Source organism: Euprymna scolopes, chromosome 16, assembly GCF_053919585.1.
Source record: "Euprymna scolopes isolate OS-2025 chromosome 16, ASM5391958v1, whole genome shotgun sequence".
In the NCBI taxonomy this organism is placed as follows: domain Eukaryota; kingdom Metazoa; phylum Mollusca; class Cephalopoda; order Sepiida; family Sepiolidae; genus Euprymna; species Euprymna scolopes.
Window position 1 is genome coordinate 106,413,710 of NC_136497.1, and position 17,243 is coordinate 106,430,952.

Genomic DNA, 17,243 nt, shown 5'->3' on the forward strand with positions numbered 1-17,243 from the left:
AATTCTGTAATAAGATTCTCTGTTTCCAGGAACCAGATTAGTCTTTTGTTTAGAACACGAAAAGGTAAAGTCGTAACAATTACCCACTAGTATGGCATCGAGAGGCCCCACCAGAGACTACTGCATGGTCCAGATCCACTCACCAAATGGCAATACAGCAGTCCCAGTACTTTGCGCCTGCTAATAGGACAGCCTCCTTAGTGGTTAATCCAAGGTTCGGGTCCCTGACTTTCAGGCGGATAACGTCAGCCCAGACAAAACGAGAGTAGATAATACAGTATGAAGAGTAGATAATACAGTGGATGTGTTATCGGCAGCACTAGTAACTCTCGCTTCTCCTATTTTGTCATTCAGTCCTCATTCAATGAGTGATTTTTCTGACAAAGGGAGAAGAAAAAGCTGCTTAAAGGTCGGTAGTACTTGGTGACCAGTAGTCTGCGATGTCGGAAATTTTTCTGTCTCTGTCTGTCCTTGTGGCCATGTCATTAGTAAGGGTGCTGGAGGTAAACGACTGTTGAGATTTCCTAGTAGAAAAAAGGGTTTAGGGAGTTGTTTTATTAATTGAGTTATCTCAGTTTCGTTGATTGTATCTTTTGGAGGGATGTAGATTGAGCAAAGTGTTATACTTCTATGTAGAGTCACTGAAACTGCAATTGCTTGCAAGTTTGTGTTTATATTTATTTGTCTTTGAGGGACTTCATTCTTCACGAGTATTGATGTGCCTCCAGAAGCTCTGTCCGTATCTTTATTTATGTAGTTGTAAGATGTGTAGTGTTTTATGTTGATGGTATTATTTTCTTTCAGAAACGTCTCCTGTAGACAGACAAGTGCTGGGCTCATATTTGTTATTAATAATGTGAGTTCATTTTGGTTTGCTTTTATCCCTCTGATATTCCTGTAGTTGTAATATTTTGTTCATCATTTGGAATTGTGTTCAACTTCCACCGTCTCCAATCCCTCAAATCTATTTTCTGTCGGAGTCCCTGTTCGAGATATAGATCGGGATCTTTCTTTTCCTGTTTTTGTTTATTTTTTTTTTTTTGTCTGGGGGGATTTTTGATTCTTTTCTGGCTTGTAATGTGTTTGATGGTTGTTCGGTTGTTTTTGTAGAAATGGTTTGTGGTTTTGTTTCTTTTTGTGGTTCAGTAGTGTCTTTACTTAATATTATCCTTGGATTGGTTGCAGACATTGCACTATTCATTTTCCTCATTTCTTCTAATAGTTCTTTCATTTCCTTTATTAGTTTGCTTAGGACATCAATTTTCTTGTCAGTTGTATCCGTTACATGTATATGACCATTTTGATTGTTGATTGAAGTAGTTTTTTTTAGTTGCATCTGCATATGTTTTAGTTTCAATGATTTTCCTGGCCTTTGGGTAGGATATATTCTTTGTATGTTTTAGTTTGGTCACTTCTTTTTCTCTTTTCCATATTTCACAATATCTAGAGCCAGCGCCATGGTTTCCAAGGCAGTTGGCACACTTGAAATCTTTTCTGAAGTTTCTCCACATCTTCCACACACTGGTAATCGTGTGCACCGATCTTGATGGTGTCCAAACTTCTGGCACTTGAAGCATTGGAGGGTGTTTGGAATATAAATTTCTACATTTATTTTCATATATCCAACTTTCACTTCTTTGGGTATGGTAAGGGAATCAAAAGTTAGTATATATGTATTGGTATCGATTTTCTCACTGTTTTTTTTTTTTATTTGAACTCTACGAACATCTAACACATTCTGTTTCTGTAAGTTTGTCTTGATTTCCTCCAAGGGACAAAGTGCAAGTTCGTGGTTTTTTACTACTCCTTTGCAGGTATTTAGGGTTGGATGTCTGTAGCATTTGACTTTGATGTTTTCAAATAATTTTAGTTTCAATATTTCTTTAGTTTGTTCTTCGTTATGGGTTTCTATTAGTAGGCTGCCGTTAAATTGTTTTTTAATAGACTTTGGTTTTAAAGTTTTAAGATTTTTTTCAATTTTAAAAGGTGATAGTTTGCTCAAAGGAGTTTCCTCCATTGATTCTATTTCTATTAATGTTGAGTTCCTTGGTTTTATCGTCTCTTCGTCAGAGCTACTGATGTCAGAGACATCAGAGTGGGTTCTCTTTGGGTGGTTGGGTGGTTTTTGGAAGGAATAAGCCATATATTTTGTTTTCTTTTTTCGTTATCTTTGTTCCCCACCCACCTCGGAGTCCTATTTGGGAAGAGCCTGGGGGGAAACCCATTCGCCCAGCCTCCACAGGGATACAATGATGATATAACCGACTTTGATGGTATCATAATGATTATCTGTTCTCTCTTGATATTGCTATGGGATCTGTAGCAATCCTGAGGGGTTTACAGCCTCGTCATCGATATTCACACCTAATCGATTGACCCTCAGCCACCGCTTTCCATCATATATTAGGGAGTAGGTTTATTTGTGGGAGAGGGGGGATGTGTTGTGTTAGTAGTGAGTTTTTGGAATGGGCAATATATGGTGGGGCTTGGCGTGACTGGCCGATTGGTTGGATTGGGTCTCTCCGACCGCCCGTCTAATCGAAGTAAGGGCCAAAGTAATGTGTTGCGGTGCCTAAACTTCTATGTATCCTGGTTTAGGTTCGCTCAATCACCAGGATCACGTCCTAAGACATTACGGGTAGCAACCCACAACTAACTGGTTGCCCCATTGAGGGATTTTTACCCTCTGCAGGGGGGCAGTCGGTTTGTTCTCATGCCCTACCGCCAGGGCAAAAAAATAAATAAATAATTTAATAGAATATATTTGTTTTCTTTTTCTTTCTTTTTTGTTGTTTCTTTTCCCTTTTAAAATCTGTTTCTATTTAACCCATAGTTGGGACCCTAACAGGTACTACCACTCCGGGTCAGGGTGGACCTGGGAGAAATGGCAATTAAGAGGTGGCTCCACACTCCCCAAACCTGTAAGCCGGACCTCACCATTGGATGTAGTTTAAGGTCATATCCAGGATCGGGAGTAAGGTAGGAAAAAAGAAAATAAAACGGGGAGGGAGATAGGCTGTTGTTTTTGTTTTTGTTTTTGCAGAACATAATTAATTTTTACCAAAAAGATCAGAAAACAAAAAGCGTCAACGTAGGTGCATTTCGTCTCAGGAAGCCACAGGGCAGCCTGATCTGGTAGCACCAGAAAAAGTGTATTATTAAAAGTATGATATTAAAAGTGTCTTAATACAAAATATGTTATAAAAAGTGTGTTATTAAAAAAATTATGTAATTAAAAGTCGGTTATTTAAAAATATATTATCAAATGCGTGTTATTAAAAAATATGTAATTAAAAGTGTTATTAAAAATAAGTTATTTGAAGTGTGTTATTAAAAAATATGTTCTTAAAAGTGTGTTATTAAAAAATATGTTCTTAAAAGTGTGCTATTTAAAAATATGTTATTAAAAGTGTGTTAATAAAAGTGTGTTAATAAAAAATATGTAATTAAAAGTGTGTTATCAAAACTATGTTATTAAAAGTGTGTTATTAAAAAATATGTTATTAAAAGTGTGTTATTAAAAAATATGTTATTAAAAGTGTGTTATTAAAAAATATTTTATTAAAAGTATGTTATTAAAAATATGTTATTAAAAGTGTGTTATTAAAAATATTATTAAAAGTGTGTTATTAAAAATATGTTATTAAAAGTGTGTTATCAAAAAATATGTTATTAAAAGTGTGTTATTAAAAAATGTTATTAAAAGTGTGTTATTAAAAAAATATGTAATTAAAAGTGTGTTATTAACAAATATGTTATTAAAAGTGTGTTATTAAAAAATATGTTATTAAAAATATGTTATTAAAAGTGTGTTATTAAAAATATGTTATTAAAAGTGTGTTATTATAAAAATATGTTATTAAAAATGTTATTAAAAGTGTGTTATTAAAAAAAATGTTATTAAAAAATATATTATTAAAAGTGTGTTATAAAAAAAATGTTATTAAAAGTGTGTTATTAAAAATATATTATTAAAAATATGTTATTAAAAGTGTGTTATTAAAAAGAGATGTTATTAAAGGGAATTTTGTAAAACTCGATCAAAAAAAAAAATGAAAGAACCCGTGTCCATTTGCGAATCTGAGATATTACGATCTAGGAAGTATACGAAAACTTCTTCTGGAATCTAACCGACACGAGAACCCCTACCAGAAAAGTCTGGCATTTGTGGGTGTCTGGTGAGCAAAAAAAGTGGTAGTAGGCAGGCAGGTTCGAACCCGTGACACGAAGGCAGAAAAGAAATATCACTACAGCATGACGCATTCAAATTTAGCGTTGTCAATTAAAAAGATGACTTGCAGAAATAGCGTTACTTTTAAACCTCCCACGAAGGTCATTTTTAATGTGGGGGAAAAACAGCTCTCCTCCAAAAAGTGGCACTCTGGGAGTTTTCAAATAAATAGTAATTGTCTCAGTGTGAAGGGTTTCCCCTATATTGACTAAGGACCAATTACAGAACAGATACTACCCAGCCGGAAGGCCAGGCATTTTCATTCGATTAGTTTCGCTTTATACGAAAAAGACAAACAAACACTTGAAATGAGGGAATTTCTTAAAACTCAATCAAAAAAAGATAGAGATGATGTCTGTTTGCGAATCTGAGATATTACGATCTAAGAAGTATTAGAAAACTTCTCCCGGAATCTAACCGACGCGAGTACCCTGACGAAAAAAGCCTTTCATGAACATACACAAATGTGCACCCATTTTGCCTTTTATATATTACACTAGCAGGGGGTACCCTGTGTTGCCCGGGTGTTTGGAGGTGTGTGTTGAACACAAAAAAGAAAAAAAAAGTGTTAGTATGCAGGCTGGCTTGAACCCATGATGCGAAGGCAGAAAAGAAAGCGAAAGAAAACGTGACGTGTTAGTGTTACACTATGACGGCACAGGAAATGAAAAGCGTTTAAATTAAAGGATGTCAATCAAAAAGTTGACTTGCACAAATAAGTTAAGAATCACAGAGGAGCAGAAATGAACATTGGCTGAAGGTCAGTTAAGCTTTATGCCGTTTTATTTATTTGCTTCCCCACGATGTTGGGGAAAATCAGCCCCCCCCCTCAAAGAAGGGAGAGCTCTCCAAATGAATAGCAATTGTCTGATATAAAGGGTTTTCCCCACATTGATCAAAGCTAACTGCTTTCAAGATGTCCTGGCATGAAAGGCCGCTTACTGCTTTGCTTGATGTGTTTCGCTTTATTCATACGAAAAAGACAAACAAACATGCGAAAGGACAGAATCGAGGGAATTTTATAAAAGTCGATAAAAATGAATGTAGAGAAGACCTCCGTTCGCAAATCGTAGATATTATCATCTAGGGAGTTTATAAGTAAAATTATAATCTAGGGAGTATATAAGTAAAATTATAATCTAGGGAGTATATAAGTAAAATTATAATCTAGGGAGTATATAAGTAAAATTATAATCTAGGGAGTATATAAGTAAAATTATAATCTAGGGAGTATATATTATAATCTAGGGAGTATATAAGTAAAATTATAATCTAGGGAGTATATAAGTAAAATTATAATCTAGGGAGTATATAAGTAAAATTATAATCTAGGGAGTATATATTATAATCTAGGGAGTATATAAGTAAAATTATAATCTAGGGAGTATATAAGTAAAATTATAATCTAGGGAGTATATAAGTAAAATTATAATCTAGGGAGTATATATTATAATCTAGGGAGTATATAAGTAAAATTATAATCTAGGGAGTATATAAGTAAAATTAGAATCTAGGGAGTATAAAGTAAAATTATAATCTAGGGAGTATATAAGTAAAATTATAATCTAGGGAGTATATAAGTAAAATTATAATCTAGGGAGTATATAAGTAAAATTATAATCTAGGGAGTATATATTATAATCTAGGGAGTATATAAGTAAAATTATAATCTAGGGAGTATATAAGTAAAATTATAATCTAGGGAGTATATAAGTAAAATTATAATCTAGGGAGTATATATTATAATCTAGGGAGTATATAAGTAAAATTATAATCTAGGGAGTATATAAGTAAAATTATAATCTAGGGAGTATATAAGTAAAATTATAATCTAGGGAGTATATATTATAATCTAGGGAGTATATAAGTAAAATTATAATCTAGGGAGTATATAAGTAAAATTATAATCTAGGGAGTATATAAGTAAAATTATAATCTAGGGAGTATATAAGTAAAATTATAATCTAGGGAGTATATAAGTAAAATTATAATCTAGGGAGTATATATTATAATCTAGGGAGTATATAAGTAAAATTCTAAAAAAAATAGTAACACCCAACACCCCCATAAGGACATACGAAACGCACCACTTTTCTCTTTTATATAGATGACAAAATAAACCTAGCAGGAAATAATATTTTTAAACATTTATTACATGTGTGCTCTTTTTCTCATTTTATTTTTATATCTAATTTTTGTGGTGTTTAATTGAATTACAATAGTTTAGAATTATAACATCATTTAAAGTGAACTTGAAAAGTTATGTTTAAAGCTGAATTGCAACAGGTTGAAATTAACTATCAATAGAAGATCAGCTTCCATCAATCAACTGCTCCAAAAGCTGATCTTTAATCTCATCTAACCCTATCATCCATAAGCTAGAATCTATACCTACAACTTACAGATGAACATAAAAATATAGTTGAGCCTACCTTAAGTGCTGAGCGTAATACCATAACTTGCCCAGCTGGCTGAATCCAAGGTTCCCCATCAACCTGCACAGGTAAGTCTGTTAAAAGTGTGATTCGTAACTAGAGAAGAAAAAGATTTTCATTAGTTTTAAAATAAGACAAAAGAACAAAATTTACCAAAATGGGGAAAGAGTGGGGAATTACTACTTACATGTCCACCCTGAGCAATCCTGATGCCATTGCGTAGTCCACTCTGTATCTGGCCCATATGCACCACACCAGTGACACCTACTACTTCCAGCATACCATCATAGTGTGTGGGTTTATTAAAGGAGTCCTCTTTTTCCGGTCCCCAAGGGTTGGCCCCAGAGCCCCAACTACAATAAATACAAAATATTATTATCCTTGTTTTCTTTTTGTTGAAAAGATGCTTTGAAGTGAGTCATCAGTGATGTGCTTATCAGTTATTTCAAGTTTTTCAACATCATACTAATAGAAACCTTATTTTGGATTGGAAACCCACTCAAAAACTATGACATGTGACTAAGTGATACTTTGGACTTTTGTGTTGTTAACAAAAGTTAGGGGACACAGGGCAATGCGCATGTGTGGGCAGGATTGGGAGGGGTGCTGATTTCTTGTCATTCCATACCTTCTCCATTTTACATATGTAGCACACTCCAAATGTCGATATATCTAGCTCTGATGGAACTTTAAATGGCTTAAATCCTAAAGGGGATATTTTGGAGGTATTACATGTTGTTGCAGTATCACACAGATGTCATTGTCATTCATCTAAGCTAGAAACTGGAGACCATTTTGTTTGCTTTTGAGCAATTACTATAAAATGTATTACAGTAGTTTATCATGTGCACGTTTTAAAAATAAATCTTTAAATGATATTTTCCTTTTTATCCAATTATTGAAAATTGGATAAAACTAAATTTAATATAGTATCAATATAATTGGAAAATTTATTTTGTTAGAATTGCATATACTAGACTTTTATAGAAGAACTGTTACTAAGCACTCATTATACCTTACAATTATTTAATGAAAAACCATTTATTTTATTCAGATAAATATATTTTAAATTTAATTTCTTTGAAATAGCAAAAGCTAATGAAAAAATTCCAATCTCATTATTATTATTGATTAAATAAAAAGATAAATCGCAGCTATTTTTGAAAAACTGTATTAAAAATCGTTTTTATTTGTCTGAGTGCTTAGAAATTATTGTTAAAAGTGTCTTAAATAATATGACTGTTATTAGGATTAGATTGTCAATGGCATCCATGATTTTCATACGTACTGTATTTAATGAACCAACATTGACTAAAATTAAATATTAAAAGCTCAATTCAATCTTCTAATTGTATTAAAAATGGCTTACCTAAGAATGTTCAAAATAATGATGCCTTCCACTTGTGGAAGGTCAATAAGTTTGCCGTCTACTTCCAATTTAATGCAGCGATGTAAGTCTTTACATGCTTTCTTGTTTACCATTTTCCGAAGACCCATCTTGAAATAAACTCCTTTGTTATGTAAGCTAAAAAGATACATAAACACATTAATAAGGAAAACTGATTTTTACTGAGTTGAGAAAACGTTTGTGCACAGTATTCAAATAATTGGACAGTGTGAAAGTTCTGCCACATCCAGATATGACTCTATCGGACTATAGTTTATGCAGATCAATAAAGCACTTTATGAAGGTTCAGAAGTTTGTCTTTGAAGAAACTTGTCAAAATCTTTTTTGATTCAAAGCCAGAAGATTGGTACTTTGATTAAACCTGAAAAGTTTCAAACAGGTTGTGGACAATGATGGGCTTTAATTTGAAGAATAGTTGCTTTTCATATAAATTTTTGCATAATAAATCATCATTTTAATGTAATGCACAAATTTTTCCTCAACTTAATAGAAATTTTTATTTTTATAAATAAAAGTGAAATCAATTCAGATTTATAAAGATGAGTTATAAATTTACAACGATTTAATAAATAAAAACAAATACTTAACAAAAAAAGAAGTGACACAATGTAAACAACATATGCTTTATTATAGGATTTGATAGGAGGACGTCCCCATCGTAGCATTATGATTTAGACTAGTACTTGGGTAAAACTCAGCTTCTGCTGTGAATTTATTAGTGGTCCTAACCACAGTGACACAACATCTATGAAATCAATTCAACATTTCAAAATTGCAGTTTATTCAATATTTATAGATTTTGTACCAATTAAAGAATTCCTCTCTCTTTATCTCAACATATTTTGTGAAAAAAATGAGGTGGAAAATAATAAATAAAACAAAACATTAAATATATTTAATTTAAATAATTTGAAATTTTAATCTGAAAATATTTGTTAAATGTTTGATGCATTTTAATCATGCAATTACAAAAATTAAATAAGATTCTAATTTTACAGATTTCTTGTTGTGTAGATAATTATTTTTCAAAGTTTTAATAAAAACAAATGACTTTTTTGTTTACATTGAAAATTTTTTTTTTTCAGTTTTTCTACTTTTTGAAGCTACACCATCCTAACTAAATCATTACTATAATTCAGAATTTTTGAAATGAAGATTGATAACGTGTTATCTGGCATACTATTTTCATCCTGGTCAATTCAGATTTTAGCCAATGTAACCTTCAACCTCATTCAGGTTAATTTTTCCAGACTTGAGAATTTTCTAGCTGAACTTTGGAACCTGGATGAAATTTCAAACTCAACTCACAGGAGTTGATTGTTTTCATTCCTTCTACCCAGCCATTGATCTGTCATTTAGATCTTACTCCCATTTAGAGATTGACCAGTTTGTTTTTGGTTTTGGGCAAACCTGTAAACAGTGAGTACTCTGTTATTCAGAAAGATCTGGGAAGGTCTTATAAACAAATTTTTTGTTTCTTTCCCTCACTCCCTATTGCGATGAATTTTTTGTATATAATTTTGAAAAATAAAATTTCCACCAAATTTAGGGATACCTTATGTATAACAGCTTCTAGAGTAAATGTGGTATTGTGGTAACTAAGATGATTCTAGTTAAAAGTAGAATATCCATTTTAATCATTTTAGACTAAGGATGACCAACAACACGTTTTCCTATACACTTTTGATGGCCTCATGTCTAATTTGTTTTAAATGTAAACTTTTTGATATTTTATACAAAAAATATTTCAAAGTAATTATTCTCTTCATCCTAGCGATAATGTTTTTATCAACAAAACTATTTTGTGTATATAATATAATAATATGACAATGCAAATTACAAATGTAAAATATTAATTTAATAGAAATTGTTTAAAAAATAAATATGCAAATTAGGAATACTTAAAAGCAGTTCGTGGGGGTTTAATACTATATATACGGTATTACAAAATCTTATCCTGCTTAATGAAATTAAATAAGCATCATCATTTTGATGATTTTATTTTAAATACGCATCATCATTCATTCTTTCTAGGATAGGCAGAATACACATTTGCATTTATTTTGATATATGAGGTGCCTTCAATAAGTTTCCAGACATTTTTGTACAGGCATTTAAAATTGTTGTAGACTCTTAAACATTCAGTATGTTATTGTTATACATCACTCACCAATTTTTATGATTTCAGGTTCAAAGAAACAGCTACAGCAGGAATTGAAATACACCCTACTAAAGCCTGATTGTCACAGCTGGTGAATTTCAAAAATGCAATCTGGATGTGAGGACACTTTAGAAGAATGATAAAACCTGTTTTAAACTCATAAAAAAATGTCTAGAAACATATGGAATGCTTCAGACTGCTTTTGAACATCTTGCATAAATCAAGGATCAGTTTTTGAGTGGCATAAGAGATGCAGTGAGTCTGTGAGGGATGATGGTATGTGTGGGAGGAGTAAGGAAGTCAGAACACCAGAGTTGATTGGCCAAATAAAGAATTTCATGAATAAGGACCGTCATGTGTCTATAGAGATAATAAGTGCACAGTTTGATGTCAGTGTGGGAACTGTACACGAAATTATTTGTGAGAAACTGAAGATGCAGACGATTTGTCCCAAGGGTGTTCAGAGAAGATCAGAAAGACGTTGTCATGATAGCAGAGAGATGGTCGAGCTGATCAATTCAGATCCTGAAGTTCTTGATGTTCTGGTGACATGCGATGAACGCTGGATCTACTACTATGACCCAGAGACCAAGAGACAGAGTTTGCAGTGCAAGCATGCTGGCTCACCTATACCAAAGAAGGTAAGACAGAGCAAATCCACCCAGAAACTTGTGATCTCTTTTTTTTGACAGCATGGACATGATCTACCTGCACTGGGCTTCCACTGGACAGACAATCAACAAGAAATACTATGTTGAGGTTTTAAGGGAGATCAAGAAGAGATTCCATCGGAAGATGCTAGCACTCTTCAAATAAGGTAAGAAACCAGGACAATGCACAAATCCACACTTCCATTCTTTTCACAAACATTTTGACATCAACACAGTTTCTCACTCTTTCTATAGTGCTGACATTGCTCCCTGTAGCTTTTGGAAATTCCGTAAGCTCAAGGAAAACTTTAGAGACAATTAAAGAGATGAAAGAGGCTTTGCCAAGAGTCATGAACACGCTAACACAAAAGTACTTCCATTGGGCCTTCAAGAAGTTGGAACGGTATAAGTGCATTGTAGCTAGAGGAGATGCCTTTAAAAAAGGACTAGAGTTTAATGTGTGCGTACTATCAATACAAGTTTCATGTGTGTACTATCAATAAAAGTTTCATGTGTGTGTACTATCAATAAAAGTTTCATGTGTGTACTATCAATAAGAGTTTACTGTGTGTGTACTATCAATAAAAGTTTCATGTGTGTACTATCAATAAAAGTTTCATGTGTGTACTATCACCAATAGTTTCATGTGTGTACCATCACTAAAAGTCTCATGTGTGTACTATCAATAAAAGTCTCATGTGCGTACTATCAATAAAAGTTTCATGTGTGTACTATCAATAAAAGTTTCATGTGTGTACTATCAATAAAAGTTTAATATGTGTACTATCAATAAAAGTTTCATATGTGTGTACTATCAATAAAAGTGTCATGTGTGTGTACTATCAATAAAAGTTTCATGTGTGTACTATCAATAAAAGTTTCATGTGTGTACTATCAATAAAAGTTTCATGTGTGTGTACTATCAATAAAAGTGTCATGTGTGTGTACTATCAATAAAAGTTTCATGTGTGTGTACTATCAATAAAAGTTTCATGTGTGTGTACTATCAATAAAAGTTTAATATGCGTACTATCAATAAAAGTTTCATATGTGTGTACTATCAATAAAAGTGTCATGTGTGTGTACTATCAATAACAGTTTCATGTGTGTACTATCAATAAAAGTTTCATGTGTGTGTACTATCAATAAAAGTTTCATGTGTATACTATCAATAAAAGTCTCATGTGTGTGTACTATCAATAAAAGTTTTATGTGTGTACTATCAATAAAAGCTTTATGTGTGTACTATCAACAAAAGTCTCATGTGTGTTTACTATCAATAAAAGTTTTATGTGTGTGTACTATCAATAAAAGTTTCATGTGTGTGTACTATCAATAAAAGTTTCATGTGTGTACTATCAATAAAAGTTTCATGTGTGTACTATCAATAAAAGTCTCATGTGTGTGTACTATCAATAAAAGTTTACTGTATGTGTACTATCAATAAAAGTTTCATGTGTGTACTATCAACAAAAATCTCATGTGTGTGTACTATCAATAAAAGTTTTATGTGTGTGCTATCAATAAAAGTTTCATGTGTGTGTACTATCAATAAAAGTTTTATGTGCGTACTATCAATAAAAGTCTCATGTGTGCGTACTATCAATACAAGTTTCATGTGTGTACTATCAATAAAAGTTTCATGTGTGTGTACTATCAATAAAAGTTTCATGTGTGTACTATCAATAAGAGTTTACTGTGTGTGTACTATCAATAAAAGTTTCATGTGTGTACTATCAATAAAAGTTTCATGTGTGTACTATCACCAATAGTTTCATGTGTGTACCATCACTAAAAGTCTCATGTGTGTACTATCAATAAAAGTCTCATGTGCGTACTATCAATAAAAGTTTCATGTGTGTACTATCAATAAAAGTTTCATGTGTGTACTATCAATAAAAGTTTAATATGTGTACTATCAATAAAAGTTTCATATGTGTGTACTATCAATAAAAGTGTCATGTGTGTGTACTATCAATAAAAGTTTCATGTGTGTGTACTATCAATAAAAGTTTCATGTGTGTGTACTATCAATAAAAGTTTCATGTGTGTACTATCAATAAAAGTTTATGTGTGTGTACTATCAATAAAAGTTTTATGTGTGTGTACTATCAATAAAAGTTTCATGTGTGTGTACTATCAATAAAAGTTTCATGTGTGTGTACTATCAATAAAAGTTTAATATGTGTACTATCAATAAAAGTTTCATATGTGTGTACTATCAATAAAAGTGTCATGTGTGTGTACTATCAATAAAAGTTTCATGTGTGTGTACTATCAATAAAAGTTTCATGTGTGTGTACTATCAATAAAAGTTTCATGTGTGTACTATCAATAAAAGTTTATGTGTGTGTACTATCAATAAAAGTTTTATGTGTGTGTACTATCAATAACAGTTTTATGTGTGTGTACTATCAATAAAAGTTTCATGTGTGTGTACTATCAATAAAAGTTTCATGTGTGTGTACTATCAATAAAAGTTTAATATGTGTACTATCAATAAAAGTTTCATATCTGTGTACTATCAATAAAAGTGTCATGTGTGTGTACTATCAATAAAAGTTTCATGTGTGTGTACTATCAATAAAAGTTTAATGTGTGTGTACTATCAATAAAAGTTTCATGTGTGTACTATCAATAAAAGTTTTATGTGTGTGTACAATCAATAAAAGTTTTATGTGTGTGTACTATCAATAACAGTTTTATGTGTGTGTACTATCAATAAAAGTTTCATGTGTGTGTACTATCAATAAAAGTTTCATGTGTGTGTACTATCAATAAAAGTTTCATGTGTGTGTACTATCAATAAAAGTTTCATGTGTGTGTACTATCAATAAAAGTTTCATGTGTGTACTATCAATAAAAGTTTTATGTGTGTGTACTATCAATAAAAGTTTTATGTGTGTGTACTATCAATAAAAGTTTCATGTGTGTGTACTATCAATAAAAGTTTAATGTGTGTGTACTATCAATAAAACTTTCATGTGTGTGTACTATCAATAAAAGTTTCATGTGTGAGTACTATCAATAAAAGTTTCATGTGTGTACTATCAATAAAAGTTTTATGTGTGTACTATCAATAAAAGTTTTATGTGTGTGTACTATCAATAAAAGTTTCATGTGTGTGTACTATCAATAAAAGTTTCATGTGTGTGTACTATCAATAAAAGTTTCATGTGTGTGTACTATCAATAAAAGTTTCATGTGTGTGTACTATCAATAAAAGTTTCATGTGTGTACTATCAATAAAAGTTTTATGTGTGTGTACTATCAATAAAAGTTTTATGTGTGTGTACTATCAATAAAAGTTTCATGTGTGTGTACTATCAATAAAAGTTTCATGTGTGTGTACTATCAATAAAAGTTTCATGTGTGTGTACTATCAATAAAAGTTTTATGTGCGTACTATCAATAAAAGTCTCATGTGTGCGTACTATCAATACAAGTTTCATGTGTGTACTATCAATAAAAGTTTCATGTGTGTGTACTATCAATAAAAGTTTCATGTGTGTACTATCAATAAGAGTTTACTGTGTGTGTACTATCAATAAAAGTTTCATGTGTGTACTATCAATAAAAGTTTCATGTGTGTACTATCACCAATAGTTTCATGTGTGTACCATCACTAAAAGTCTCATGTGTGTACTATCAATAAAAGTCTCATGTGCGTACTATCAATAAAAGTTTCATGTGTGTACTATCAATAAAAGTTTCATGTGTGTACTATCAATAAAAGTTTAATATGTGTACTATCAATAAAAGTTTCATATGTGTGTACTATCAATAAAAGTGTCATGTGTGTGTACTATCAATAAAAGTTTCATGTGTGTGTACTATCAATAAAAGTTTCATGTGTGTGTACTATCAATAAAAGTTTCATGTGTGTACTATCAATAAAAGTTTATGTGTGTGTACTATCAATAAAAGTTTTATGTGTGTGTACTATCAATAACAGTTTTATGTGTGTGTACTATCAATAAAAGTTTCATGTGTGTGTACTATCAATAAAAGTTTCATGTGTGTGTACTATCAATAAAAGTTTAATATGTGTACTATCAATAAAAGTTTCATATGTGTGTACTATCAATAAAAGTGTCATGTGTGTGTACTATCAATAAAAGTTTCATGTGTGTGTACTATCAATAAAAGTTTCATGTGTGTGTACTATCAATAAAAGTTTCATGTGTGTACTATCAATAAAAGTTTATGTGTGTGTACTATCAATAAAAGTTTTATGTGTGTGTACTATCAATAACAGTTTTATGTGTGTGTACTATCAATAAAAGTTTCATGTGTGTGTACTATCAATAAAAGTTTCATGTGTGTGTACTATCAATAAAAGTTTAATATGTGTACTATCAATAAAAGTTTCATATGTGTGTACTATCAATAAAAGTGTCATGTGTGTGTACTATCAATAAAAGTTTCATGTGTGTGTACTATCAATAAAAGTTTCATGTGTGTGTACTATCAATAAAAGTTTCATGTGTGTACTATCAATAAAAGTTTTATGTGTGTGTACTATCAATAAAAGTTTTATGTGTGTGTACTATCAATAACAGTTTTATGTGTGTGTACTATCAATAAAAGTTTCATGTGTGTGTACTATCAATAAAAGTTTCATGTGTGTGTACTATCAATAAAAGTTTCATGTGTGTGTACTATCAATAAAAGTTTCATGTGTGTGTACTATCAATAAAAGTTTCATGTGTGTACTATCAATAAAAGTTTTATGTGTGTGTACTATCAATAAAAGTTTTATGTGTGTGTACTATCAATAAAAGTTTCATGTGTGTGTACTATCAATAAAAGTTTAATGTGTGTGTACTATCAATAAAACTTTCATGTGTGTGTACTATCAATAAAAGTTTCATGTGTGCGTACTATCAATAAAAGTTTCATGTGTGTACTATCAATAAAAGTTTTATGTGTGTACTATCAATAAAAGTTTTATGTGTGTGTACTATCAATAAAAGTTTCATGTGTGTGTACTATCAATAAAAGTTTCATGTGTGTGTACTATCAATAAAAGTTTCATGTGTGTGTACTATCAATAAAAGTTTCATGTGTGTGTACTATCAATAAAAGTTTCATGTGTGTACTATCAATAAAAGTTTTATGTGTGTGTACTATCAATAAAAGTTTTATGTGTGTGTACTATCAATAAAAGTTTCATGTGTGTGTACTATCAATAAAAGTTTCATGTGTGTGTACTATCAATAAAAGTTTCATGTGTGTGTACTATCAATAAAAGTTTCATGTGTGTACTATCAATAAAAGTTTTATGTGTGTGTACTATCAATAAAAGTTTTATGTGTGTGTACTATCAATAAAAGTTTCATGTGTGTGTACTATCAATAAAAGTTTCATGTGTGTGTACTATCAATAAAAGTTTCATGTGTGTGTACTATCAATAAAAATTTCATGTGTGTGTACTATCAATAAAAGTTTCATGTGTGTACTATCAATAAAAGTTTCATGTGTGTGTACTATCAGTAAAAGTTTTATGTGTGTGTACTATCAATAAAAGTTTCATGTGTGTGTACTATCAATAAAAGTTTCATGTGTGTGTACTATCAATAAAAGTTTCATGTGTGTGTACTATCAATAAAAGTTTCATGTGTGTGTACTATCAATAAAAGTTTCATGTGTGTGTACTATCAATAAAAGTTTAATGTGTGTGTATTATCAATAAAAGTTTCATGTGTGTGTACTATCAATAAAAGTTTCATGTGTGTACTATCAATAAAAGTTTTATGTGTGTGTACTATCAATAAAAGTTTCATGTGTGTGTACTATCAATAAAAGTTTCATGTGTGTGTACTATCAATAAAAGTTTCATGTGTGTGTACTATCAATAAAAGTTTCATGTGTGTGTACTATCAATAAAAGTTTCATGTGTGTGTACTATCAATAAAAGTTTCATGTGTGTGTACTATCAATAAAAGTTTCATGTGTGTGTACTATCAATAAAAGTTTCATGTGTGTGTACTATCAATAAAAGTTTCATGTGTGTGTACTATCAATAAAAGTTTCATGTGTGTGTACTATCAATAAAAGTTTAATGTGTGTACTATCAATAAAAGTCTCATGTGTGTGTACTATCAATAAAAGTTTCATGTGTGTGTACTACCAATAAAAGTTTTATGTGTGTACTATCAATAAAAGTCTCATGTGTGTACTATCAATAAAAGTTTCATGTGTGTGTACTATCAATAAAAGTTTTATGTGTGTGCTATCAATAAAAGTTTAATGTGTGTACTATCACTAAAAGTTTTATATGTGTACTATGAATAAAAAGTTTTATGTGTGTACTACCAATAAAAGTCTCATGTGTGTACTATCAAAAAAAGTCTCA

General features: G+C 31.0%; 1 protein-coding gene across 2 annotated transcripts in view; it reads right to left on the reverse strand.

Moving 5' to 3' along the window:
* LOC145296039 (diacylglycerol kinase theta-like) overlaps positions 1-17,243 on the reverse strand; it is a 1,210,689-nt gene that overhangs the window by 65,169 nt on the left and 1,128,277 nt on the right. For both annotated transcript variants that reach the window (XM_080142083.1, XM_080142084.1), the window contains 3 exons: positions 8,036-8,191; positions 6,854-7,019; positions 6,664-6,762 (listed from right to left, as the gene is read on the reverse strand). In XM_080142083.1, the coding sequence (XP_079998209.1) occupies positions 6,664-6,762; positions 6,854-7,019; positions 8,036-8,191 (421 nt within the window). The remainder of the gene's footprint in view (positions 1-6,663; positions 6,763-6,853; positions 7,020-8,035; positions 8,192-17,243) is intronic.